The sequence below is a fragment of the Heterocephalus glaber genome, unplaced genomic scaffold, assembly GCF_053883595.1.
Source record: "Heterocephalus glaber isolate CG9 unplaced genomic scaffold, H.glaber_assembly_v1.0 deba00000676, whole genome shotgun sequence".
Taxonomy (NCBI): Eukaryota; Metazoa; Chordata; class Mammalia; order Rodentia; family Bathyergidae; genus Heterocephalus; species Heterocephalus glaber.
The window spans coordinates 20,663,134-20,690,481 of NW_028258156.1; the positions used below are offsets into that span (position 1 = coordinate 20,663,134).

General features: G+C 36.7%; 2 protein-coding genes across 4 annotated transcripts; one reads left to right on the plus strand and one right to left on the minus strand.

Moving 5' to 3' along the window:
• Nucleotides 1-554: 554 nt before the first annotated feature.
• Nucleotides 555-6,042, minus strand: Dnajb9 (DnaJ heat shock protein family (Hsp40) member B9). Of its 2 annotated transcripts, XM_013070304.3 has the most exons (4): nt 5,855-6,013; nt 5,046-5,176; nt 3,450-3,676; nt 555-2,588 (listed from the first exon to the last, which is right to left on the minus strand). In XM_013070304.3, exons 3-4 carry the CDS (start codon nt 3,664-3,666, stop codon nt 2,137-2,139), a joined length of 669 nt encoding a protein of 222 aa, XP_012925758.1. In that variant the 5' UTR covers nt 3,667-3,676; nt 5,046-5,176; nt 5,855-6,013; the 3' UTR covers nt 555-2,136. The 2 variants fall into 2 exon arrangements, with proteins under 2 accessions (XP_012925758.1, XP_004839691.1); XM_004839634.4 differs by lacking the exon at nt 5,046-5,176 and having other exon boundaries at nt 5,855-6,042.
• Nucleotides 6,043-6,158: 116 nt separating this feature from the next.
• Thap5 (THAP domain containing 5) lies at nt 6,159-15,151 on the plus strand. 2 transcript variants are annotated; one of them, XM_004839635.3, is made up of 3 exons: nt 6,159-6,377; nt 9,664-9,856; nt 10,446-15,151. In XM_004839635.3, exons 1-3 carry the CDS (start codon nt 6,298-6,300, stop codon nt 11,355-11,357), a joined length of 1,185 nt encoding a protein of 394 aa, XP_004839692.1. In that variant the 5' UTR covers nt 6,159-6,297; the 3' UTR covers nt 11,358-15,151. The 2 variants fall into 2 exon arrangements, with proteins under 2 accessions (XP_004839692.1, XP_012925721.2); XM_013070267.3 differs by lacking the exon at nt 6,159-6,377 and having other exon boundaries at nt 9,664-9,794.
• Nucleotides 15,152-27,348: the final 12,197 nt, after the last annotated feature.

The window sequence follows — 27,348 nt, forward strand, 5'->3', positions numbered from 1 at the left end:
GATAGCGTTTAACTCAAGGAAAATACAATCTAGTTGAAGACAAGTCCTGATATGAAATTTCTACTTTACTCAGAAGGGGAAAAAGACTTTAATAGACTTCATTTGTGTGGAAGGTATAGGTCAGCTATTTTATTGGTCATTTCTTCAAATGTAGGTTCCCCACTTTCTCTTTGTAAATTCAGTCTGTACAAATAAATTACTCGGAAAACATATGTTGATTATTAATTTCCAACAGCTTACATGCCAAACTACTCACACATACACCCTTAAGATTACTTAAGTCTGTTTCTTGTTATTTAATCGTATCTTAAATTTATATGATTCAGGGGAAACAGGAAGATAAATCAGGCCTTGGAAAAAAGGAAGACACATGCTAATATGAAAGTAATATATCCTTAACATATTCACAACAACCATACATGCACTACTGTCCCATCCAGCAGCTTGTACCACTTGATGGGACAGTCATGCACATATCCATGCCACAGTGTTTCAAGCCAGCAGGAATGTGTTAAAGATAATCTTGATTTAAAAATGAGACCCTTGTGAGAGAATCATCTTTCATTTCTTGTTTAATGGGCTAGATTAAACATATCCTTAGCCCCAAACAAAGCCTACAGCCTTCTTTAATTATCAAACAAAAGCAGTAGAGTGTAAGTTTCAGGAATAAGATACATAAATGTAATAAATTCATTGTATTAACAATTCTCAAATTAAAGGCTGGGGATATAATTCAGTAGCATTTGTCTAGCATGCATGAGATCCTGGGTTCAATCTTCAACACTAAAAAAGTACAAAAATTTTTTCAAATTAAAATTGATTAAGGATTACAGCTTTATGGAAAGTCTCTGTTTTCCCAACCAGACCTAAATAGGAAAGAAATGGTGACAGAATCCTTGCCTTGGAAATGTAGTTAATAAAGTCTTCGAGCTACCAAAATTTGTGAAAGGAGGAATATAAGACAGCAACAGAAATTACCAAATGACAGTAAAGCAAAATTCTATCAAATTAGAAAAAAGTTAAGAAATACAGCTTACAATCAGCATATGACCTATTACATATATATCCTCTATGTCTCCAGATCTGCATAATAAAATTTTGACAAAATGACAACAGAGACTATCAGCTTGTAAATACTTATATTTCTCCCATTCACACACAATGTTGTATGAGACATCACTAGTCTTAATATGCATCCAAAGGATTAATACTCATATGGAGTATAATGTGGAAAGTGCAGAACTAAAGAAGTTTTATCTGAAAACAAAAGCACACATTTCTTAGGATTTAAAAATATTGCACATCATAAGGCTGCACAAAAATTACTGGCTGGTTTTACAAACAGAATGAGGTATTAGTCAATCTCTAAAGATAAATGCAAAGAGGAGGAATTACACATACACACATAAACCCACATAAATTCAATACCTCGAGTGCCAACAACTAAGACACTAATGTGAAAAGATGTGTTAAGTAGCTATGATTTCAACCCTATAAAGTCAATCATTAGCCAGGGACTAAACACCTAATAATCTCTTGGCAATGTTTTGTAAGGTTTTTTTTTTCAGCTTAATTGGCCGAAGAGCAATACCATCATTTCCTGTACCCAATTCTGTGGCAAGACAAGGTTCTGTGGTAAATAACAAATTATCCTTTCTAAAGCTTTCAGTGTCAATTAACCACTGAATGCTCTCCTTGCTGACTCAATTACAAGCCAAGTCACAGATACTAGAGCATGCAATTTTAAATTATCAAAGATTTCACTGCAAAACTCATTCAAATTCAAACAAAGTTTAATCTATGTATCAAGCAAACTCAATCTTTTTTTTTGGTGGTGGTGGTAATGAAACTGGCCACACTGGGGAGCCTAAGGGCACATGGTGGGGGGGGGGGGTGATCCAGCAGTTGTATCTTTTTTTAAAGGACCTTTCCTAATCAAGAAAATTAATAGATTTTTGTCTAACTCACTAGTTGTATGTTGGTGAATTTGTCAAAAAAAATTTAAATGTATAATAATAGTAATATCAAATTTCTGAGTAAAGTCATGCACTTGTCAAAATATTTCAGAGAAAACTTTTCCATCAAAGATACTAAGAAAGAGTCAACCAGGTGGGTTTAATAAGAACAGAAAAAGAACTATTGTCCTGAACAGTCAGTGTATGTAGTGACCATATTTCCTCTTCGCTGAGTGACAGTCCTGCAGTGCTTGCTAGATCCATGAAATCTATTTTCAGTCTGTACCGTGTGCCGATTGGTGGTGTCAAAGCCACTATAAGAAAACATTTTCTCCATATCTTCAAACATGTCATCAAACAATCCACCTCCAAAAGAAAACTCCTGGAAATGATGCCTCTGTCTACTAGAACCATCTTGGCGTGTCTGGAAGTGATTTTCAAAATGCTTCTTAGATCGAGAGTTTTGGTTTTGACCAAAAAAACTAAAGTCTTTAAATAAGTTGTCAAAATTGAAATTAAAGGACTGCTCAAAAGGACTTCCACTGCCTCTTTGTCCTTTACCATTAGTGAAAGCACTGTGTCCAAGTGTATCATATTCTTTTCGCCTACTAGCGTCTGAGAGTGTTTCATATGCTGAAAGAAATAAAAATATTTTAGTAACTAAAAGAAAAGTATTCAAAATTACATATATTCAAACCTCTTAAAACACTTGACTTCATTCAATTCTGTATTTTAGGGAATGATTTCATGTAAGTAAAAGGAAAACACTACAAAGTTCTAAAACAAGGCAGGGACTTCATCTTATTCACTGCTGTATTACCAGTAGTTAGCACAATGATACCTCTAGTAAACACCCAATAAGTGTATGTTAAATGAATGTGACCATTATCACAAATATGCAAACAATAATTACATAAATATTATGAAGGTTCTTTAACCTTCATAATATTTATGTGAAACTATTACCTGTATTAAAGAACTAAATGGTCAAACACTGTATAATCAATTAAAGGGAATTAAGATTTTCCCCTTCCTTGCTAGTTGAAGTAAATGTTTAATTCCAACTCCCTTGTCAATTACCACCACCTACCACTAATTATGTTCAGTAGGTGCAATTCATTTTAGAACTACAGTAGTAGTTTTAAGTCTGAATGTGTTTCATACTTTCCCTTTAAGGCATATTTGTGGTTTGAAATATGTAACGAATAAGTAATTTTAGAATCTATTTTCATTTTTTTATATTTAATCTACTTAGTAAGTTTCAAAATTGGTAAAAATTTTGAGTAAATTCCTTTTTACATTGAAACAAGTTATTTCATTAATAACAGAATGAAATCATATATTTTCAACATTTTCAGATCTGTTCATTCCTTCAAAAAACAAGAAAATAACTTCAGAGTATCACTATAAAATCCCCACCTTCCCATTATCCATAAAACCAGACAGTCTCCTGACTAGTAATACTCATGAGATCTCAGAAAGTCATTTATTTACCTTCTGCAATCTCTCTGAATTTTGCTTCAGCGTCGGGGCTCTTGTTTTTGTCAGGGTGATACTTCATGGCCAATTTGTGAAAGGCCTTCTTGATTTGGCGCTCTGACGCTGATTTGGGCACACCTAAGATATCATAGTAGCTTTTGGAGGCCAGAATTAATTCTGTTATCATTAAAATGCAGATTGCAAAGATGAAGACTGACTGAGGAGTAGCCATTTCTAACACCCTAAAAAAAAGAAAGAAAAGAAAAAAGTTTACATATGGAGTTAATCTTAAGACGTTTTTCTTTTAAAAGAAACCTAATAAACCTTAAGGATATGAGGTTAAAAAAAACAGTAACACCCTGGGGATGTAGCTCAGTGGTTCCGGCACCTGCCCCACAAGCACAAGGTCCCAAGTTCGATCCCCGGTACCAAGAAATAAAAACAAACAAACCCAGTAACAGCCAGGCAAGGTTGCACACAACTGTAATCCAGCACTGGTGAGGGTGAGGCACGGGGATCACCTCACGGAGGCCAGCCTGGGCTACACAGTTAAGTTCAAGGTCAGCCTGAACTACACAGGGAGAACCTATCTCAAAAAGCAAAACAAAAGAAAAAACCCACAGTAATAAAATGTTAAGCATATATTTTGTAAATATTCTACTGTATCATCAGTGTTAGCATTTGGCACTTGTAATTAAGCTTTTCCAACTGGAATCTGGTTTAACTGCTGAAATTAAAACTGAATTGGCGCTTTCTCAGAGAAGGAAGATTTCTAATTTAGACATCTTGGGCTACTAAAGTAATGCATTTTTTTTCTCTGCAAAGCTAAATATATTACCCTCAGCGATTTTTCTTTTTTTTGGTTTTAGAGACAAAAGAGTCTCACTTTGTAGTCCAGGCTGGCCTTGAACTCCCCACAATTCTCCTGCCTCAGACTCCTGAGTGCCGGTATTACAGATGTGCACTGCCATGCTCAGGTACAGAATATGAATTCTTGAAAGAAATATTTAAAAAACAAAAAAAAAGAATATTACACTCAAAATATCATTTGGATTCTTTTTTTTTCAACTGTGCTTATGATGGAGTCTTCAATATCTGTCGAAAACCAGTTACTGAAAATTTTGTGTCTTCTGTGTATTTGTCCAAAGTAATTAGTAGCAAAGCCATGAAAGACATTTCTTAATTTGGCTAAATCCTGCTTGCTCTTAAGAAAGTTAACACAATTTGGGAGTTATAAAAACTGCATAAATGTAAGACCTGAAATGTTTAACAAAGAAGTATGAATAAATAAGTTCGGCTTAAAATTCACAATTAATAGAATTTAAGCTGGGTGTGGTGGCACGTCTGTAATCCCAGCACTTGGGAGACTGGGGCAGGAGGATCAGAGTTCAAGGTCAACATGGGCTACGAGGTTCAAGATCAGCCTCTCCCACATAGTGAGACCCTGACTCAAAAAAATTTTTGATTTCTATCAAGACGGACAGAAAAATAAATACTTTGTACTTTAGAGACGTTCGATTCTTATTTTCAAACTTCTCAGTACCGTACTTAAAATATTTACCTTTAAGTCACTAAGTTTTAACTTAGAATTCCACTTAGTCTTGCCAATACCTGCTTAATGAACTGCAATTCGAACGAGGCGATCCTGTTGTTTTTGAATACTGCAACCACAGGAGTCAGTAACTTATGATGACACAGGCTGACGAAAAGGCACTAGGATTTGGGGAAACTGCCTTCCCCTCCTGTGGGATTTTCGGAGAGTAATTAGCAGGTGGATCGCTGTTTTTCCTTTCCCAGAGTTACTCTGAGCTGCGGGTACCAAGGGTCAAGTGCAACCTGCTGGTCTAAGGGTCACACACACAGGCGGAGCGCGTCCAGGGAAGCGAAGCCGCAGCCCTGCAGGTTGCTTCCTAGCAAAGGGCAGGTCTACAACTGACAGGCGCCCTCCTGGCGCAATAAACGCTACTCCCCCGGTTCCGGGGTGAAGGACCGTTTTTAGCAGGCTAACTTCCCAAAGAAGCTGGCTTCCCACCTGCACCAGGGACCTGCGGGGCGGCGGCCTGGGCCCCTTTCCCGGGGGCCGCGCGGCCCCGTGAGACCCGCGCCAGAAAGCGCCCGGCCGTGGGTCCAGGCCGACGCCCGAGCCGCCCCGAGCCAGCCCGAGCCCAGACCTGGAGAAGCCGCACAGCACCGAGGCCTGGTCCCAAGCCCAAACGCACTATCCCGCGGCTCCGCCACCTCTGGGCCCGGCGTCAAGCGCCTGCGGCCGGAAGCCTTTGCGGCGACCGCGACGGGCACCGACGCCCAGTCGGCCCACAGACACAGCCCGGCCCAGGGACGCCCCGAACCCCACTCCCCGCCACCGGTCCCGGCGCGGCTGATGGCCGGCTCCCTTCGTTTGCCAGGGCCTGGCTCCTCACCCCGGCCTCCCAGCCTCTGCGGGCTGTCGCGCGTCCTGCTGCGGCTTCCACGACGACCTAGCGCTCCCGCCACCGCCGAGGTGACCTCGTCCCTCCACAGCCCGCACCCCACAGGCGGGTGTCTGGCTGCTGGAGCCACCGCCTCAGGAGGTGATCTACACGAAACGCTTTCCCATTGGCTCCCGCCTCCCACCTGACCTTGGCGCCCTACGCGCACGTGGAAAACTGTTGTCGCCGCTCTGCTCTTGCGTCACTTCTGGCCCCACCACCAAAGGGGCGGTGCTGACGCCAGCGGAGGCGGAAGTTAGTCAGTGGCTGGTTCCGGCGACTGTCCTCGGTGGGATCCCGGCGCAGGCGCGGTGGCTTCAGGGGCAGGGACTCGCGGCCCCGCCTCAGCGAGACGACTCCTTTTAGCCCGGGAGTCCCGGGACTTTACCCGAGTGATGCCCCGCTATTGCGCCGCGATTTGCTGTAAAAACCGCCGAGGACGAAACAATAAAGGCCGGAAGCTGAGCTTTTACCCGTAAGTTGTTCCCTGGGCAGAAGCGTCGGTTTCCCCCGCAGGCCGAGTGTCTCCTGTCAGGTCTGGAAATCAGTCCTGTGCTCCCAGGTGTCTGTTCACGGCGCGGGAGGATGCGACCGCTTGGGTTCAGTATCGCTCTTCAGACGCTGGGCTACTGGCGAGCAATGAGGGCCTGTGTGGGTTTTAATATAGGACTTAATATTTTGCGCGGTGCTCGGTGATTTTCAGAGCCTTTGCCTCATCTCACTTGACCTCATGTCATTGAATGACAGTAGCCAGTATTGAGCGTAAACCTCTATCAAACCTGCCAATTAGGAAGGTGCACCCGAAGTTCCGTGCTCTGAGTTAGGTCGCATAGGAATACTTTAATCCCATTTTTCTCCTGAGCAAATCGAAGCCAGGCATATCGGATAAGCGACAAACCTTGAAAGTTTTGTGTCACAGCTGGAATTGTCACCTGCGTTCTGTTCAGAGGTGTGCATGCCCTTCATTAGTACAAAAACAGGGTGTTATTCAGAATAACTAGGACCACGAAATATTTCCGTGAAATTATAGGAGAATTATGCAGAACAGGGAAGCAGTGTTGTGTAAGACTTAAAGAGGCCGGGCTCCAAGCCTACACCTACTCACTTCAAATCCTGTTCCATTACTTTGTTTCTGAATGACCTTCTGCAAAATACGTAGGCTCTCAGTGCCTCATAGCTCTCATATGTAAAGTGGAGATATTAGTAGAACTTAATTCACGCTTACTGTGTGAAGAGGTAAAGCAGTACTGGCAGGAGGTACGTGCTTACATATATAAAAACCTTGTGAAAATAAACAGATTTAAAATCTGCCATTTCCTTGTCTCTTGATTTTAAAAATAATTCCATTTAGAGCTAAACTGGTTGTATTTAACTTTCTTCAAATTTTATCCATTTGTGTTACGAATTCAATTTTACGTTAGACCTGAAGCTGTCATTCACTAATAATTCAGCTGCTTTCCATTATCCCACATAACAGAAAAAAACCTTATAACCCTAATTCACACTACATGGCAATATCTCCTTGAATCCCTGTCACAAGATACTGAGAAGAGGAAATAGGGAATAGGTAGGTATATGCTATTACATTAATGGTTGTAGTTCTGAGATGGTTTGTAGCAAAAAAGATGATGTTGAACTAATTCTCACATATATTTGGCCTTAGATTGGCAGATCATAATCCCAGAGTAAAAATATTTTTGATTAATCTTTGTGGACCTCAGAGTTCCGTATTTAAGGAGGAAAACATAATAATGCAAATTAATTATAAAAATAAATCATAAAGGTTTTTTCTTGAAATATAAATTTTAAGTGTTTATTTTTATGAATTTTTAATTACCTATGTAACTCACAAAATAAAAATACAGGGGTTTTTTTTTTCCCTCTAATAGCACAGAACTTGAGCTGAATTTCTTCATGCTAAAATTGTAGCAAGCACTAGTACATAAATGTACATGAATTTAGTAATTATGTAAATAATATGCAAATAGTGTCCCATTATACTGTGATTATCTTGGGCATTTTGGAGAAATTGCATCATTACCAGTTATCAGATTGAATCTCTATAAAGCTACTAACTTATTCAAGAAATATATCCCAAATGATTTCTTAAAAGATTTATCTGAAAAAAGTAAAATAAAATAAAATAAAGATTTATCTGATGAGAAAATAATATAATGTATTTACCAATAAGGATACTCATGGAATGCAATTTTTTATAGCATGATAACTTAGCATATAGGTAAAATAGAAATTGCAAGTGGTATTCTTATGCATGAATTTATATTAAAAAGCATTATTGTTAAAGGCATATTCTCATTTTAGATCTACGAAAAGACTGAACTTAATTCTTTTTGTTTTTAAATGCCTTTGCTGGTTATTCTTGTCATACTGAAACCTAAGTTATTTATTTGCAAGGTTAAAATATTTTCAAAACATAAATATTGTTTTTTTGATGAGAACATCCAAAGATGGGTCATCTAATTTTTCCCACATAAGGGTATCAGTGTTAAAAATTATTTCTTATAAAACACCCAGACTCTTTTCCCCACAATCTTATAAACTTAACAAAATTTAGGAGAAAAAACATACTACTTACTACAAGTGTAAACTAAAAGTTTGAAATGGGAGGGAATGTATAACAGCTAAAGTTTGTATGAGGGACTTGATAGGAAATAGTGTTGTACAACAGAAATAAAACACAAGCCACGTGAGTAATTTTAAATTTTCTACTAGCCACAAAAAGTAAAAAGAAACAGGTGCACTTCATTTTAATGTTTTTATATGTGGCTCAGTACTCCTCCTAAACATAGGAAATTATTATGTAATATATATGTTCAGCTGTGTTCTTTGGAAAATCGTCAAAGGAAATATCACTGTCAATTAGTGTTTAGTACACTTTAATTCAAACGTATTTCAATGGTAAGAAATTTTTCTACTGAATTATGCCTATACTCCAATTTTACCTTTATTTACAATACTACATTGCAGTATGCTAGAGCCATCTTTAAATCCAGCATAGGAACAAAATACAATGAGAGCTATCTTCCCTTTGTCTTTTATATTTGATTTGTTTCTTATAAAACATGAGTCAATTCTTTTTAACATGTTTATTTCTTTTCTTGCTTCAGAGTTCCTAGTCTGTTGTTTACAGAAGTCAAGAAATACTAGACTAAGTTACATGTAGGTAGAATTGAAACTGATGCCAGTAAAGAGAATGTAATCTTAGTAGTTTTTTGACAGTATTCATTTTATTCAGTTAAACCATTTGTTTGAATTAATGTCTCCTTGTATTAAAAACATTAATACAAATAGCCTAAAGTTTAATGCTGCCTAAAATTTAAACAGTAAACCATTTGACTTGTGTAATTAGTATGAAATACGTTTGAATGAGAATCTGTAATTTATACGAACTCTTTTCTACTTCTGCTTCCTCCTTCCTGTTTGTTGTACAACAGAATAGAAGTGGAACATGAACCCTAAAAAAGAATGGATTTTATACTTCACAGGAATATATATTTTACTTGAAAGATGCTGAATTATATTTTACAAGCTGGTTTCAGACAAAAGCATTGGCTAAGTATCATATCTTAGTCTTCTTCAGAGGTGATGGGGTAGTTGTCATGAAGATGCTCTTATTTGATCGGAACAGCTGCTTTCCTTTTCCAATACTTGACAAATAGAACACCTATATATATAGGTCTGGCATATGGTAAAATTATAAAAAGCATAGTAAAGATTTTCTTTTTTTTTTTTAATTTCAGATTTCCTCTACATGACAAAGAAAGACTTGAAAAGTGGTTAAAGAATATGAAACGGGATTCTTGGGTTCCCAGTAAATACCAGTTCCTGTGTAGTGACCATTTTACTCCTGATTCTCTTGACATCAGATGGGGTATTCGTTATTTAAAACAAACTGCAATTCCAACAATATTTTCTTTGCCTGAAGACTGTCAGGTATTGGAGTTGGGGGAGGAGGGTTAGGTTAAACAGGGTGGTACATTGAAAGGGCAGATTACAAGGTGCCAGGTGATGAGGTAGAGAGAGTGAGAGGGCAAGGTAACTTGGGAAAACATTTTAGAATAAGGAACACCATTGTGTGTTTTTATTTAAAGTGGTAATTTTTATAAAATTTCAAATGTTGTGAAACATAGTTTAAGAGAATCAGAAGAGGGCCGGGGATTTAGCTCAGTGGTTCCATCGCTTGCCTTGCAAGCGCAAGGACCCAAGTTCGATCCCTGGTACCAAAAAACAAAAAAAAAAACAAAAAGAATCAGAAGATAGCACTTTATTCATTATTGAGTTATAAAGAGTTAAGATTTTTTTAACTGGTCATTTGAATGATCTGAAGTTTTGTCATATTGATGAGCTGCGTGTTTTTTTAGAACATTAAGATATATTTAAGTTGTTACATGCTTAGAACACTTTTTTAACTAAATTTGCTTGGCCAATACACTGCTCAGAATTATAATTGAACAGTCCATACTAAAAAGAGAATAAGCTGATAAGTGTGTCTTTTTTAGAATTTGAAAATATTATTTTCTAGGGAAAGGACCTTTCCAGAAAAAAATCTCAGAAGAAGAAATTGGAAGATGAGAACAAAGTATGTCGAAAACCCAAGTCCGAAAAATCATTTATATCAGATGAGGCAAAAAAAAATTCAGTTAACACAGATGTGCTCACTGAACATGCAGAATTACCTGATTCATATGCCATAGTGAATCCACCAGCTCCAAAAACAGCAAGTATGCAAAATAACATATTAACTCTTAATCTAATTAAACATGATACCAAAAGACCAGAATCTACCTTGAAAACATCAGTCAACCAAAATTTAGGTAGAGGTGGTGTTCACACATCTTTAGAGAATCAAAATTCTACAACTATTACTTTGACAACTTCAAATTCAGAAGGTATTCAACAGTGTTTGGAAACCCAGGAAGTGCTTGAAATAACTGCCAATCATCTTGTTAAGCCAAACCTTAAAAATAATTCCATGGAAATTAATTCTCAGGAAAATCCATTCTTATTCAGCACAATCAATCAAGCAGTTGAAGAATTAAACACAAACAAAGAGTCTTTTATTGCCATTTTTGTACCCACAGAAAATTCAAAACCTGTTGTTAATTCTTTTGTACCAACCCAAAAAGAAACCATGGAAATGGAAGAGATAGATATTGAAGACTCCTTATACAAGGATGTAGATCATGGGGCAGAAGTTTTGCAAATTGATCATTCTTACTGCAGACAAGACATAAATAAGGAACATTTATGGCAAAAAGTCTCTAAGCTACATTCAAAGATAACTCTCCTTGAGGTACAGGAACAAAAAACTCTAGGAAGGTTGAAGTCTTTGGAAGCACTTATAAGCCAGCTAAAACAGGAAAACTGGCTGTCTGAAGAAAGGGTCAAAATTATAAAAAACTATTTCACAACATATGAAGTCACTATGATATAAAAAGATTTTAAAGCTATGATTTGGGGGGGGCACTTTTCCCTCTAAAAATAAAGTTCTCACCTTATTGAAGCTATAAATATGCTCTAATATCATGATATTCTGAAAATGCACATTAGTAACAGGAAAATTGGAAAGTTGTTGAACTGAAATGAAAAATAGTTTTATTACTTGATAATTTCCCAAATTAAAGTTAAAATACTATATTAGTGAATAAATAATAGGATTTGTAAGATGAAAGAACAAAGATATGGTTGAAACAGCCCAGAATATTATCAGTCCTTGCTTCTACCACTGGTATATGACTTAAACAATTTACTTAATCTGATTGAATCTCAGTCCTTAATCTGTAAAGTAAGAGCATTTACAAGATTTCTTTCCCCTTTTGTTTTTTTGAGGCAGGATCTTACTAGGTAGTCAAGGCTGACCTTGAACTCACTATGTAGCCCAGGCTGACTTCATGCTCTTAGCAACAGTGCTCCTGCCTCAGCTTCCCAAGTGCTGAGATTACAGACATACACCACCACACCCAGCTTTATGTCCTTTCTATTAAGAAACCTTAATTAGAACAATTTCTTTTTTTTTTCCTTTTTTAAAAACTTCTTTGTTAATACATGTTTGTCATACATGTTGATCACATTCAGCATAGTAGAACAGATTTTCTATAAGATAACATAATTACAAAATAGAAGTGGGATAGTATTTAGATTATCCTCAATATTTATTTAATTCTATATTGCTTTAACTTTTGGCTTACAATTATGTACCTATAATATGTAGCAAAATACTGGTATAATTTTATTTCACTTGAATTCCACTCTTTGGCACTTTAAACTTGAAAGAATATATATTTCAGTACTTTATATATAGCTGACCATCATAATACATAGCTATTTAAGTTTCGTAATATATTTATTTATAAAATATTTATAAACCAACAATTTTAATGAGATTCATTTTAAATACATATAAATATATTTTAGAAATCATAGTTTATATCTATTTCTTTATAGATATAGCCTTTAAAGTATATGCCTGTCATTTTATAAATCCAAAATAAATATTACAAATTCTCACAAGTATTTTACTAAAATTTATGAGCAAGAAATTATAAGTGGTGATGACCTTGAGGAACACAAAAGTTATTCTCAGAGAAGGTTTGATTATATTGATATAAATACTGTTGATATCTGCATGAATTTAAGAAAAATAATTGTAAAAGCAAAGACTTTGTGGTAACAATACAAATGTGAAAAATAGATGATATGTGTTCCCCCAAAATTGGCAGTCAATAAAATGTTACTGCCTGTTGTGTTAAGCAAGTTCCTATCCATCTGATTCTTAATTTTCTCATCTGTTAAATGAAAAGTACTATTATGTATCTTAAAAGATGGAAATTCTATAGGGTAGCAAACATCTTTTTGAACCTGGGAAATAGGAGGTGCTCAATAAACATTAGTTAACTCTGAATAGCAAATAATACAGTTATTTTGTAAATATATAGCAATTATTTTTGGCATATTTCAGTTTCTTCCAGTGAATAAAATTACATGATATTATTTGTTAGCATGTCAGCTAATTATAAAAAGATTAGAGGAATATTTATAAAGTGACCATGGAGAGGAACAATTTAAGTATTCTCATGTTGCATTTTGCTGTTACTTAAGTAGTAAAATGAAAAGACAGTTACCTTCAGTCACAATTACATGTTTCAACTCAGTTTTTAGCACTATACATCATACTAATTTTGTATTTGTTTAAAGTTAGATTTTTCAGTAGTAATTTATATACCTGGCTGTATTTTGTTAAACGTAATAAATCTAAGTAAAAGGTATTTTCTTTAATTTTGTATAATCGATTGAGGATGTTCTCAGCCTAACCCAGTTAGCCTGTAAGTTATATATGCAGATCCTGGCCTAGTTTATTTCTTATTTGGACTACTATAGGAATCTGTTAAATAATCTTGCCTGTTTTTAGTATTCCCCATCTACATTAATCTAGATTCTGCTGTCAGCTTTTTATCTAAACTACAGATCTAACTCTTATCAGCTACCTACTGTTTAACTTTTGTAGCTCAGATATCTCAAATTACTCTCTGGTACCTGTAAAATAAAGCCAAATTTGTTACCATTGTATCTGTCATCCCCTATGATTATGTTTATCCTGTGTTCTATCCACACTGGATTTCTTAGTATTTCCCAAAGATCCAGACATGTCTGTCCCTCTGCTTACAGCTTGTTTTATTCTCTAAACTGAACCAGTCTGTCAGAATTATACTTAAATACTGGTAGAATATTATCCTGATTTTCTAGTCAAAATTGTTTCCTCTGTGCCCTGCAGTACTTCTATAGCACTATAGCACCATCTGTTACATTTTCTATAATGTTATCTATATTACCTCTGACTAGATTGTAAATTTTTTTGAAAGAATTTATGTATATGCTGTTCTATATGTTGTGTGACCTTGCACCTTTATTAAGAGGTGGAGTTATTTCTGTTCCCGCATGGCTTCATAAGTGATTTGACCTGGAGAATATAAAGTGACTGCCAATTCCAAACTTGGCCCTTAAGTGACCTGGAAGTTTCCACTTCCTCTTTGGAATACTTACTGTCAAGTTCTGTGATTACCTGGAAATCATACTGAAAAATCCCATGTTATATGTAGAGGTTCTAAAGAAAGACATCAGACATGAGTAAAGACACTGTGTTAGGAAGAAATCCTCAAGACCCAGCTGCTTGCTCAAATAATTAAATACAGAGTTGCCATATGACCCAGCAACTCCACCCCTAGGTAATACACCCTAGAGAAATGCAAACTTGTGTCTGCACAAAAGCTTGTACACAAATTTTATAGCAGGATTATTCTTAGTATCCAAAAGATGAAATAACCCAAGTGCCCATCAACTGATGAATCAGTAAACAGTATGACATCCATACAATGAAGTATGTATTTGGCCCTCCAAATAAATTCATACTTTAACAAGGATGAATCTGGAAAACATCATGAAAGAACCTAGATGTGAAAGGCCACATACTTCATTTATATAAAAGCTCAAAACAGCCAAATTCATTAGAAACAAAAGTAGTTGCCAAGTCTGGGGTAAGAGGAAGATGAGAAGTGATTGATGAGTATGGTGCTGCTTTGAAGCTGAAGAAAATGTTCTGGCAGTAAGCAGTGATGGCTGCACAACTCTGTGAATATTTTTGTTTGTTTGTTGTTAAATTCTTTTATTGGTACATTTTAGGTATACAACACAATTACATTTCTCATTGGGAATTGTACCCTTACATAATGCATCTTGGTTCTTATTTTTTCCCCATTCCTAGCCCTCCCTTCCCTATTTACAAAGACTTTATTTCCATTTTTTCCATTTCTCAGCATTTTTCCTTTCCCCTGCCCCTCCCACTACCCCTACCCCTTTAGACCTTTTCTTCCTATTTTGCATTATCAATTATTCATTCTAATCATTGGTACATTTTAGGTATACAACATAATGACATTCATCATTGGAAATTTGCACCTTTATATAATCTCTCTTGGTTCTTATTTTTCACCCTTGCCCAGCCCTCTCTTCAACCCCTCCATTCCTCCCTATTTACAAAGATTTTGTTCCTGTTTTTCCATTTTCTCCTATTAATCCCATTCCCTTCTATCCTTTCCCCTAGCCCTCCCACTTCCTTCCCCTTTGCCCCTTTTCTTCCTATTTGTGAATATATTTTTAAATTGCTGAATTGTATACCTTTAAATGATAAATTTTATAGTATGTGATAATCTCAATAAAGTATTTGAAAAAGGACTCAGCTGCTCTCGATGACACCAAATGCAGCAGAAACACATAGCTGAGCTCTTCAAATCCCTTAAAGACAAAATTATGAGCAAAGTAAAAATTTTGGGGGGGGTGGCCTACCGGGGATCAAACTCGGGACCTTGCGCTTGAGAGGCAGGCAGCAACACCACTGAGCTAAATCTCCAGCCTGTAAAATATTTTTTTTAAGCTAAACTTTTGAAATGACTGACTGGGCAGCAGCAGATAACTAAAACCACCCCTCTCTGTGTTTCATCTTGCTCTGATGTTGTAGTCATTCTCCTGTAAAAACCTTCAACAATATTGTTCTTTCCTCTGTTCTCACTTGCCTGAACCCCATTCCTGGTTGAGCTCAAATACCACTTTGCCTCTTCTCTTTCAACATTACCAGCTGGAGAAACTGATACAAATAGATTGACTCCAGTGGGCCCAGCAGTGTTACTGCTTTTCTCTAGGAATTTCATGACACTGCTTTCAGATTCTCCTTAACACTCCTGCCTTCCTCTCATTCCCCTCCTTCCTACCATTCCAAACAGAATCTTGTCACATGCTTCATTTAGAAAATTAAGACAATCATAAACATTCCTAACTACACATTTTGTAGCTTTAACCTCCAATGTGTATTGGAGATGGGGCCCTTAGGAAGGAATTTAAGGTAAATGAGGTTATATGAGAGGAGCTTTGATATGATAGATTAGTGTACTTAAAGGTAGAGATACCATAGAGCTGCTCTATCCTGTGGGAGTACACAGCAAGAAGGCAGCCATCCACAAGCTGAGAATTCCCTCATGAGAACCTGAGTGTGGCGCTGTTATCTCAGACTTCCAGCCTCCAGACTGGGGAGAAAAGAAGTTTCTGTCGTTTAAGCCATCCAGTCTGTGTTATTTTGTACCAGCCCAAGCAAAGCCACCTATATAACCTAAAACAATACTAGATCTATATGCATCAAAATATTGTCATTCTTAGTGTATTTCAGAGAAACCTTAAGGACAAGGAATAATCCATCATCTGTTATCAACATGAGTGGTTTTGTTCCAAGTTTCCAAAGTATCTCTGTAGCATAAAACAAGCAGTGTGTGTTGTCTAATACGATAAACCTTTGTTCTCTTCTATCAGTGAACTTATTCACTTAATCCTCCTCTCCATAAATCCTGCATCTTCTGGTAATAGGAAGAAATATTTTCTGATCTTTTCATGTGAGTGAGAATTCATTTTCTAAAAGAGACATTCTTTTTCAAGCTTCCATTATTTTTTTACTCCCTCTACCACACACCCTTATGCCAAGAGGCTCCGGGTTGCTCTGGATCGCAGAGCCTTTGACCATGGTATTGACTCTACCTCATTTATCTGTTCTGTTCAATTTGTTGAAGTGCTAGCTTTTCCATATATAACTGTGTGTAACTGTATTTTACTCCCTGTTCAGCAGAACTATAATGCAGAACTATTTTTGTCAGCATTGTATACATTTCAAAAGGGCTAGAGTATGTATATTCAAGAAATGGAAATATAATGATTATTTAACTTTAGAAACTGGAACTGACATCCTAAAATATATGACATGCACTTTAAATACTGTATTTTAACTTAATTTCTACAAATTATCTTGTGTTAGGTGAACTTTCCACATATTACTCCTTTTTCCTGACTTCTTTTGAATATATTACCTAAGAGGATAAAAATATTGATATTACTTTTTTATTCCCTGAAAACTATACAGACATTACCAATTAACACATACTTTTAATTTTTATATATTCAAATATTCCATTCCTTGTTTTAAGAGAAAATATATGATAAAAAATTAGGAAAAATATACCAAAAACTATAAGTAGCCCTTAAAAGGGTGGGAAATTTTTATAGGTTAACTGTACTTTTTAAAGATTTGCTGGGTTGAAAACATAGATTTTGTCCTTAAAGTGTTATTTTTGTCTTTCCAAATGACCTAAACACGATTATTTTCATCTTAGTCATTAAAGCTTTTGCAGTTATTTTCTTTTGAAAGGTGCTAAAGACTTGTTGTTTGTAAATAATCAGCAAGTTTGACCTTTTTTTGGAGACAGGGTCTCACTTGGTAGCCCAGGCTGGCCTCAAACTTGTGGTGATCTTGCCTCAGCTGCCTGAGTTGCAGTCATGCGCCACCATGCACTGCTCTGTTTGACCATTTTTAATGGTAATGGAGTAGCATATGTGCATGCTAATGTAGATAAACATGCTTTAACAATGCAAAAACCAGCATTACATATACCAAAGATCAAATAGACTAATGAAAAAGTTTAATGAATAGCTGTGTATGTTTATTAGAAGTGAAAATAAAGCCCAGAAAATATATGGAGTAAAAATGAAATTGAATTTTATCACATCAGTTCTAGTAGTCAGTTCAAAGTAATTCTTTTTATAGTCTTTCAATTTGTCTTTGTCTTGATAGAAACATCTAAAAAGTAAAAGGGCATACACCAGGAGGAGACTATATTGACTAAGAATGAGGAGGTTAATTATTGAAATTTTAAAAATGGATTTCAGTGAGTCATAAGTTCAAATGTGGCAGCACATTTCAGAGAAACATAAGAGACTAGCTAGATGGTTGGATGATGCACATAAATGAAGCTTATGTAAAGACCTAAATATAATATAGCACTGAAGTTGTTTTCCAGGGGCATTTCTTTCCTCCCTGGACTCTACTAATATGAAAGAAATTTTTAACATATTGAAGTATTACAAGTGTCCATGATATTTTTTATAGTATTTTTATTCCAATTTCTCTAGATGGAAAATGGCTTGCCCTTGCCTAAAATGAATGCACTTGTTTAGCCTCTATCATCAGTCAGCCATGCCAGAGCTCCTGCTCTCTATTTTCATGTCTTCAGTTTTACCCATACTATTCTCAACCCAGCATATTTTAGAAAATCCACTTTACTAATCAATAAAAATTTCCCACCTTTTTTGCATACATTAACAACCAAAATTTTATTAAGAGGAAAGAATATAAGGGTGTCATTAAACACAGACTGCATACTGTTTTAGTCCATTTGCTTTGCTGTAACAAAATACCTGAGACTGGTAATTTATAAAGAACAGAAATTATTTATGCTTCTGGAGTCTGAAAGTCCAAGCTCTAGTGCTGGCAACTAGTGAGGGCCTTCTTGCTACATCATCCCATGGCAAAGAGAAGAGAAGGGGGCTGGATTTAACTTTTTATAATGAGCCCACTCTCCCAATAGCAGCACTAACTCACTAATTTGGCCCTCCTGGCCTCATTACCTCTCGTTAAGTCCCACTTCTCAGCGCCATTTGCTATAGTTTGAATGTGTCCTCCAAAGTTTGTGTATTGGAAATTTAATCCCCAGTGCAGCTATGGTGAGCAGAAGTAACTGAGAGATGATGGATGGATTCATGTCATTGATGATACTGTGACTACCAACGCACCTCTGTCAGGCTGTCCTTGTGTCTGAGCATAGCACCACTAGCATCTGCTCTTGACTGAGTTCTCAGGAGCTCGGACCTGCTAGAAAAGGTACAAAGACATGTTTGATATGGATGAAAATAAGCTAAAGTTTATTGTACTTGGGTTCTTTCTGATAAGTTTTCTTCTGCCTATATGATCTCTTATTTCCTGCAAGTTGCTGTTTGCCATTTATTTATGTCATAGCTATGTGTTCCCCAAGATTCATATTTTTAAACTTGATTCCCAGTGTAAAGGTTTTGGGAGGTGGGGCAGCTCAATCATAGGAAGCAAGAAAAGGCTTAGTTTCAAATCCATGGAAGAATTGGACTTCCAAGTAGTAAAAATAAATGTTTCTTGACAGAAATAGGCAAAACATAATTGAAGGCTCTGGATGTAGAGTTGAGGTTCTGCTTTATAGGGGTCTTTCAGCTGAGCTTGTGCTTGAGGCCTAGAGGCAGAGCTAGGGGACATAATTATTAAAAGGATCCAGGTCTCAACCGCAGACTTTATAATTCGGACCTAGGGAGAAGCCTGGCTACATTTTAGTAAGTGCCAGGTAATTCTAGAATGGGTGTTTGTTGGGCCATTCTCTAAGAAACAACACCTAAGAAAATTAATGTCCCCTCTACCAGTAGGAATGGTGCTTCACTCCTTTCTATTCCATCTGCTTTTTTAAGCCATTGTCATTTTTTTTCATTCACCAACTCTCCTGCAATACAGAAAGATGTACAAGGTAGAATATAATAAAGTATTTTTAAGACGTGTAAAGTTTATGTAATTTGCAATTTGAGATGGCACATAGAACATACACATTTAGGTCACCTTCCACCTAATATGCTACTGAAACACTATAAAGACATCTTATACTGCCCACCCCACCCCAGCCTCTGCTATGTTAAGTTCCCAGAACCCGGCCAACCAAGCTAATAACCTGGAGGTATAAAGACTTAAAGAATCTTCTCTGGGGAATTTGGCAAGAGTAAGAGAAAACAAAAAGCGTTCCCACTGGGACTTCCAACTGGGTCCAGCTAAGTTACTTTGTACTAATGATTATCAACCTTCACTGTGCATTAAAATCATGTGGGAAGTTTTGAATTTTTCATTGCCTGGACTCTGCTTCCAGAGAAGCTGATTTAGTTGGTCTGGCATAGGGCCAGAGCATTTTTATTTTTAAAGTTTCCCAAATTATTTTATTTTATTTTATCTTATTTTATTTGGGTTTTTTTGAGACAGGTTCTTACTATGTAGCCCAGGCTAGTCCTGAACTCACTGGGTAGCCCAGGTTGGCCTCAAAGTCACGGCAGTTCTCCCAAGTACTGGGATTACAGGTGTGCACCACCATGCCTGGCCACAAGTGATTTTAATATACAGCAAAAGTTGAGCATTAGCGCTCTACAGTGAAGCTTATGGACAAGACTCATCCATGAGTACAGAGCTTCTCATCAGCTTTTAAATGTTCTACTAACAATTAGTAGAGCAATTAATATCAAAGATGGTGACTATTTTAGTCTATTTCTTGCTGCTGTGACAATACAGGAGAGTAGATAATTTTACAAGTTTACTTCTCACAGTTCTGGTGGTGAGGAAGTCTAAGACCAAGGCACTAGCATGTGAGAGGGTCTTCTTTTTGTGTTTTACTTCTGTAAGCTCTTTTCATAGTGGCATATATTCATTCGTGAGGGCAAAGCCCTCTAGACCTGAACACCTCCCAAAAGGGCCCAACTCTCAAAATGTTTGCATTGGGAATTAAGCTTCCAAACATGAATATTTAGGGACACATTCCAACTATAGTAGTCACATAAATAAATGGAAAATAGCAACTTGTGGGAAACAAGTTATGTAAGCAGAAAAATTAGGGGAAAGAACCCAAGTGCTATGTTCTTATTGAGTGAAGACTATATTGCATCTCTTTAAAAAGGGGGGGGGATACTTTTTAGTTAAGTAATATTATAAAAACAAAAAGAATTTAGTACTTTAAAATGTATCAGTTAATAGAGTTAGAAAATTAAAGTTGAAGAAATGCCTCAAAAAAATAGAACCAAAGTACCAAAAGATGGAAAGAGAATCAAATAAGACAAGTCTAAGGTTTATGGACTGAACTGTGTCACCCCCCATTCACATGGTGAAGCCCTAAATCCCAGTACTTCGGAATGTGACTATACTGGAGATGGGGGGGTCGGTGAGCCCTACACAGTCCAACTCATTTGGACACAGAAAGAGACACTAGGGGTGAGAGGGCACAGAGCACAGACCAGGTGAGGACCAGGTAAGAAGACAGCCACATGCAAAACAGGCCTCAGGAGAAGCCAAACTGGCCAACGCCTTGGTCTTGAATGTCTAGCCCTAAAAGTGTAAGAAACTAAGTCCTGTTGTTTAAGCCTCCCAGTCTGTGGTATTTTGTCATGGTGGTCCTAAAAAACTAGCACAGTCAGGCCAGGGATTTAGCTCAGTGGCACTGCATCTGCCTCACAAGCATAAGGTCCTGAGTTGGATCCCCGGTACCACATACACATATTAAAAAAAACTAGCACAGTCATGCACTGCTCAATGACATGCATTCTGAAAACTGGGTGATTTTGTCATTGTGCAAATAGAATAGAGCGTACCTGCACAAACCTAGATAGAATAGGTCATTAACTCAATGTGGCCTCCTGATGCTTCCTGCACCTCAAATAGTAAGCATGAAATGTATTTGGCTGTTGTTGGCATAATGCAGCATACTGTTTTATAGTAAGATTTGTTTAAAATAAGAGTCTGAAATCACAAAAGCATACCATAATAAGTACATAAACTATCAGCGTAGTTTATTTTTTTATTTTTATATTTATTATTTTTCTCTAATTTTTTGGAGGCAAAACATTTGTTACATTTTATATATACATAATGATAACACTCATCATAAGGAATTTTCACCTATACATGATTATGTACTTTACATAATTGTATGTGCTGTACTTTTAGAGGTCTGTCGATATAGTGGGTTTAGAAATATCACTACACATACATGAGTAATGCATTGTGCTACAATGTTTTGATGGCTAAATCATGGGACCAAAGGAATTTTTCAGCATCAGCAAAATTTTATGGGACCACTGTCATATATGCAATCTGTCACTGACCAAAACGTAGTGTAGTACATGACTATACACCCAGGAGGCCCAATATCCAAATAACAGGCATTTTAGAGAATTGGAACAGAAAAAATAGAGCAAAGGGAATAGTAAAAGAAACTGCAAAAAAAAATTTTCCAGAAATTAACATGTATTTCCAGATGCAATGACCCACTGTGTGCATAGAAAAATGGACTCACCAAGGGACATTATTTAAAAGGAAAAAGTTTTAAATTCAAAAGGAAGCTCTTACAGACTTTCAACGGGAAGGAAAAATGTTAACAGAGGAGGGCCCGGGGATTTAGCTCAGTGGTGCTGCCACCTGCCTCACAAGCACAAGGTCCTGAGTTCAATCCATGGTACCAAAAAAAATTTTTTTTTGCTTACTCTGTCCTTTGTAAGGAACACTGTTGAAAAAATATATTAAAGGAAAGTAGGCTATAAAAGAAAATCAAGATAATGGTTTACTTTCTGGAATGATTTTCTAGATGACAGCTTATCCTTCCATTAATCTAGAGGTAAAAACAGGAAAAAGGGAATTAAAGTCAAAAGCAGAGGAAAAGGCATCCCAACTTTGGGGTGATGGAAAGCTCCAACACAAGAGCTACCCTGCAGAACTAGAGAGCCATCAGCCCAAATGAGAGGAAGACAGAAGCTCAGGAAGAGAACTCTTCAGGAAGATGAAACTTGGTAAGAAAACTATTGATGGACACACTAAGCCTATAGAACTCTGGCCCTTAAAGCTTACAAACCTGGGGTAGAATTTAGATATTATCATAGAATTCATTGTAAATACAGAGAAAACTGCGCAAAGAAAACAAACAAAATTTTTGTTTTGTTTTGTTTGAGACAGGGTCTCGCTATATAGTTCAGGCTGGCCTTGAACTCACTGTGTAGCCTAGGCTGGCCTCAAGCTCATGGTGCTCCTCCTGTCTCAGCCTTCTGAGTGCTAGAATTACAGGCAGGCACCACTACACCTGGCTAAAACCAGACAAATGTTGACAAAATGTGCAGGAAAAGTCAAGCCATCATATCTGAGTACATAATTGCATTTACCTAGTCAAAATAATAAATAGTAAATTCAATATAACCACTTACATAATTATATAGGGCAAGTTGCTGTGTGTGTGTGTGTGTGTGTGTGTAAATTCCACATAAAAAGCATAAAAGTGAGCAGAATTTCATCCAATGGTGGGATATCAAGAAATAGTGCCTAACTACATATCTTTAGAAACAGCTAATAAGCATGCTATTTTGTATCCAGTACATAAATACAGTACACAAAGAATCTGCAGATATCACTAGAAGGGGTTTACTTCTAGGGGTTTACTTTACCAAATCCAGGAGGACTGCTATTGTTTTGGTAACAAGGTAGTTTGGATCAGGAGACTCCCTCACAGGCCCAGGTGTAAAAGCCTTGGTCACCAGCCTGTGGCTCTGTACAGAGGTGGTGGAACCTTTAGGTCAGTGATGGGGAGCCTTTTAGTGATGAATGCCCAAACTGCAACCCAAAACCCACTTATTTATCAAAAAATGCCAACACTGCAATCGAACCTGAATGCTGAGGTTTTAGTTTAGGAAAAACAACTGTCACCTGATGCTCAGCTGCTAGGGTGACTTGGTTCATACGCAGAGTGAGTTCTGGGTGCCTGCTGTGGCACACAGTATAGGTTTGTGCCACAGGTTCACCACTGCTTTAGGAGGTGAGGCCTAGTGGAAGGAAATTAGGTCGTCTAGGGTGTGCCCCTGAAGGCCCCGGTCCCTGACCCCCGACCCCCATTCTCTTTTACTTTCGGCCACCACAGTGTAAGCAGCTTTGCTTTGCCACTTGCTCCTCACCATGGTGTTCGGCCTCACCACAGGCCCAGAATGGTGGGACCGCATGACCATGGACTGAGACCTCTTAAACCCTGACCTAAAATAAATCTTTCCTCTTTTTAAATTGTTTTTCTCAACTATTTTGTCACAAGGAGACAGAGCTAAAGGACACACTAAGTTTGCAGAACTCTAACTTTTAAAAGCAACTGTAAGAGCTGTGGGCTCATTTTTATCCTTAAGGTCTGACATTTATTCTGTATCTAGAAAGCTTTCATTTCGCCTTCAAAATATCCTTCTTAGAATACCAGGTCTCTTTTCAGACTTCAAAGTGAAAGTTTTTTATGAGTTGTTTTTTTTACCTTCATTGCTTAGTGCAATTCCTACTACAAAGTCAGAGTTCTATAAATATTTGTGAACAGTAGCATCTACTAAACCATAGTTCAGAAACTATTTTGCTGCATCTAACTCTAGCTACACTTTAAGACAGTGAGCATATAAATTAACCAATTTGCAGCTTCCCGAGTATATTATTGCACCATTTTTCAGGCAGACTTTATTAAAATTTAAATTATAGTATAAATAATGCTACTTAAATCTGTCCTGACATGTTATAACCAGTGTCTAGTAACAGTAAAATAGCATTCCATCCAGATCAGAGTTTTATAAATTGAGGATCTACACCATGAGAGGATTCTGAGAGGGTCAATTTTAATAAAAAATTTGTATGTATAGACATTTTTCTGAAAGAGCTCATAAATGTTATGAGATTTGGAAAGAGATAAATGACCCCCTCAAATTTTAAATACCACAGCTCAAGGTAGTAGTACTTTACATTTTATCTTGTGCTATTCTTCAAAGAAGCATAAGCTCTTTGCATATTTTATTCTCTAAAGTCCTGAAATATAGAAATGGAAAAGTTGCTATTCAGATTTGAATACACAAATGCCAATTCAGCTATGTGATTTTAATTAGGAATAGAACTAGGACTAAAAGAAAATTTGGCCTATATTGAAAGCAGATTGAATAAATTCTACACAAAATTCTTACAAGTCTTCAAATACTGGTTCATAATTTTCTGGGAAATTTTAATGTTCAAATTACTATACAGAATGTCAGAAAATATATTCAAGGTTTGAATAAGTGTTCTCTTGGATCATTGGAGAATAATATCTATCTTTAATTCTTCTTTCTTACTGAAATATTATTCAAAATGAGAAGCAATGAAGCAGGATCCAATTTCAGAAAGACACTAAACTATAGTTTTTGTAATGCATGGTTCAAACTTTCCATTAATAAAAATATGTGGTGTTTAAATATGTATAGTGGACTAGAATATCATAAATGTGAAATGAGGTTAATTATATTGAGCTTGTAACCTTGGTTGATCTAGATGAAAATGAATTCACTGGCATGACTAGAAAGTACCTGAACCATGGATGAAAAAGGAAGTAATCAATTCATCCAGTGATATTAAACTATGAGAAGTTTTGGGGGGAGTGAAAAATGACAGGTGAAAGACACCATTCAGAATATTCAAACAATCCCCAGAAAGACATTAAATAATTCTTCATTGGAACATTAGGTAATATGCTAAATAGATACCTGTTTTGCCTTGTTAAAATTTAGTGCCTATTTAGGGATCTGAAACATCCTTCAGCGCATCTTTTTAGTTTCCTTAATTTGGGAAATAATAAAATACAAAGAGAAAACAGCGTTGTATGATATAGGAGGAGGAGAGGTGTGGGACTCAGATGATTGAAGAATCTGCCTTGCTTTGGTAATGTAATCTAGTTTCTACCACAATCTAGTCATTACCTTTGGGAGTGTGCAGAAGCACATTACCTGGAATCACCATAGAAAAGATTTTCTGAAGAGTACTGTGAACATTTTTTTCTCACTGGTACTAGGAACTGAAGCCAGGGCCTTCACACTGAGCTACATCCCCAGCTCCTCCTTTTTTTTTTTTTTTTTTTTTTTTTTTTAATAATTTTAAGACAAGGTCTCCCTAAGTTGCCTTGAAGGATTTGAAGGATTCCAAGTTGGAACCCAGCCTGGGCAACTTAGCATCTTAGTGAGACCTGACTCAAAAGCTATTAATGAAATGAAAGACAACAAAGTCAGCCCAAGTCATACTAAGGTAAACTGCTCATTCCTTAGCAATAGTAAAATACTGAGTAAAGAGACACAACTACTAAAGAATAGAGCATTCCTGGTTTTAAAAATAATTCATGGCATGAGTAAAATTGTTTTCAAACTTAGATAAAATAGTCCCACGATACCTTTCTCTCTCTCCATTTCTCCTCATGTCCCCCTCCTTTGTTAATCTAGGCCAAAACTGAAACCAGAAAGCTATAGAGGCAGAGGCAGTGGTATGGGTGAGGATCCCCGGTGCACCAGTGAAGAACCAGTTCTTACAGGCTGTCATTTCTTACAGACTTAATTCCCAGCCTCTTACACACACACCAGTTGGCTGTTCATGTCTCTCTTCACACATTCTGTTGATATCATTATTACTAAATTTGTTGTAATTGCTGCTGTATGAATCTATTTCTGTGAATGTGGTACAAGTTCCAAAGAGGTGGAGGCCAGAATTTATTCATCTGTAGCACCTAGCAAGCCCTCTATTATTTGTAGTAGAACACCAGAATAATATGCTATCGCTTGTGGCCATACTTGATTGATGAATGGTGATAAATGAATTACATTATGCTTAGAGCTACGTAAATAGCTCTAAGAACAGTAACTTCATACTCAGTCTCAAAGCCTGCTGCTAACTCTGGACTGGCTCCTGTCCTAATGTGTATCTCAACTTTACCTAACAGCAAGTAGAGAAGAGGCTATAAAAATTAGGACATGAAAGGAGGTGAAAACATTAGAAAAAGAAAGACTTAGGCGGGCATGGTGGCACACACCTGTAATCCCAGCTGAGGCAGAAGGATCACCTCAAGTTCAAGGCCAGCCTGGGCTACATAGTTCAGGACCAGCCTGAACTACAAAGCGAGACCCTACCTTAAAAAAATAATTTTAAAAAAACCTTAAAGGCATTGGGCATAGGACATGTAACCATAGTTTAAAATATCCATATTACTCCTTTTAATTTGAGGTCCTATTCAGTAAGTCACAAAATATTTACTGCAGGACTCCTGTTTTCAATTGCAATATATAGAATGATTTTAAAAAATGGAACTCAAAAATCTAAAAACTCAGCAGTACTGTACTAAAGGTGATTTACTGACTGTTCTTAAATCTTCCTTATGTTGCCTCTATCTCAATTCTAAATTGAATTTTTAAAAATGTTTGTGATATAGAATGGATATATTCATCGTGAGATAGTGGTACATATACATATCACATCTTGATCCTTTTTACTTTCTCTTTCTCCCTCACTCCCATTTTCCCTATCCCCAGATCCCCTTCCCATCTCCACACAGTGTTTCTCCCCTTTTCCTATCATCTTTCTTTTATTTTGCTCTTTCAATTATTTATACTTTGGGCTTCTCATATATGAGAAACCATGCAATATTTAATCTTTGGTGCCTGATTTATTGTACTTAGTATTATGGATTCAAGGTGCATCCATTTTCCTACAAATGACTCAAATGTATCTTTCTTTATGGCTAAGTGGCATATATATAATTTTCTTTATTAATTTATCTCGATAGGTATGTACACCACTTTCAAAAATTTATCTATTATAAATTGTGCTGCTATGTACATGAGTATGCATGTGTTCCTGTAACATGAAGTCTTTAACTCTTTGGGAAAGATACCCAAAAGAGATATAGCTGGGTCAAATGGAATTTCTATTTTTCATTTTT

Bases quoted from the DNA above. Each gene is read 5' to 3' on its own strand.
- Dnajb9 (XM_004839634.4), bottom strand. From the start codon at position 3,666: ATGGCTACTCCTCAGTCAGTCTTCATCTTTGCAATCTGCATTTTAATG. The intron at 2,589-3,449 runs GTAAATAAATGA...TATTTCTTTCAG, and splicing joins ATTCAGAGAGATTGCAGAAG to CATATGAAACACTCTCAGAC.
- Thap5 (XM_004839635.3), top strand. From the start codon at position 6,298: ATGCCCCGCTATTGCGCCGCGATTTGCTGTAAAAACCGCCGAGGACGA. The intron at 6,378-9,663 runs GTAAGTTGTTCC...TTTTAATTTCAG, and splicing joins CGGAAGCTGAGCTTTTACCC to ATTTCCTCTACATGACAAAG. The intron at 9,857-10,445 runs GTATTGGAGTTG...ATTATTTTCTAG, and splicing joins CTTTGCCTGAAGACTGTCAG to GGAAAGGACCTTTCCAGAAA.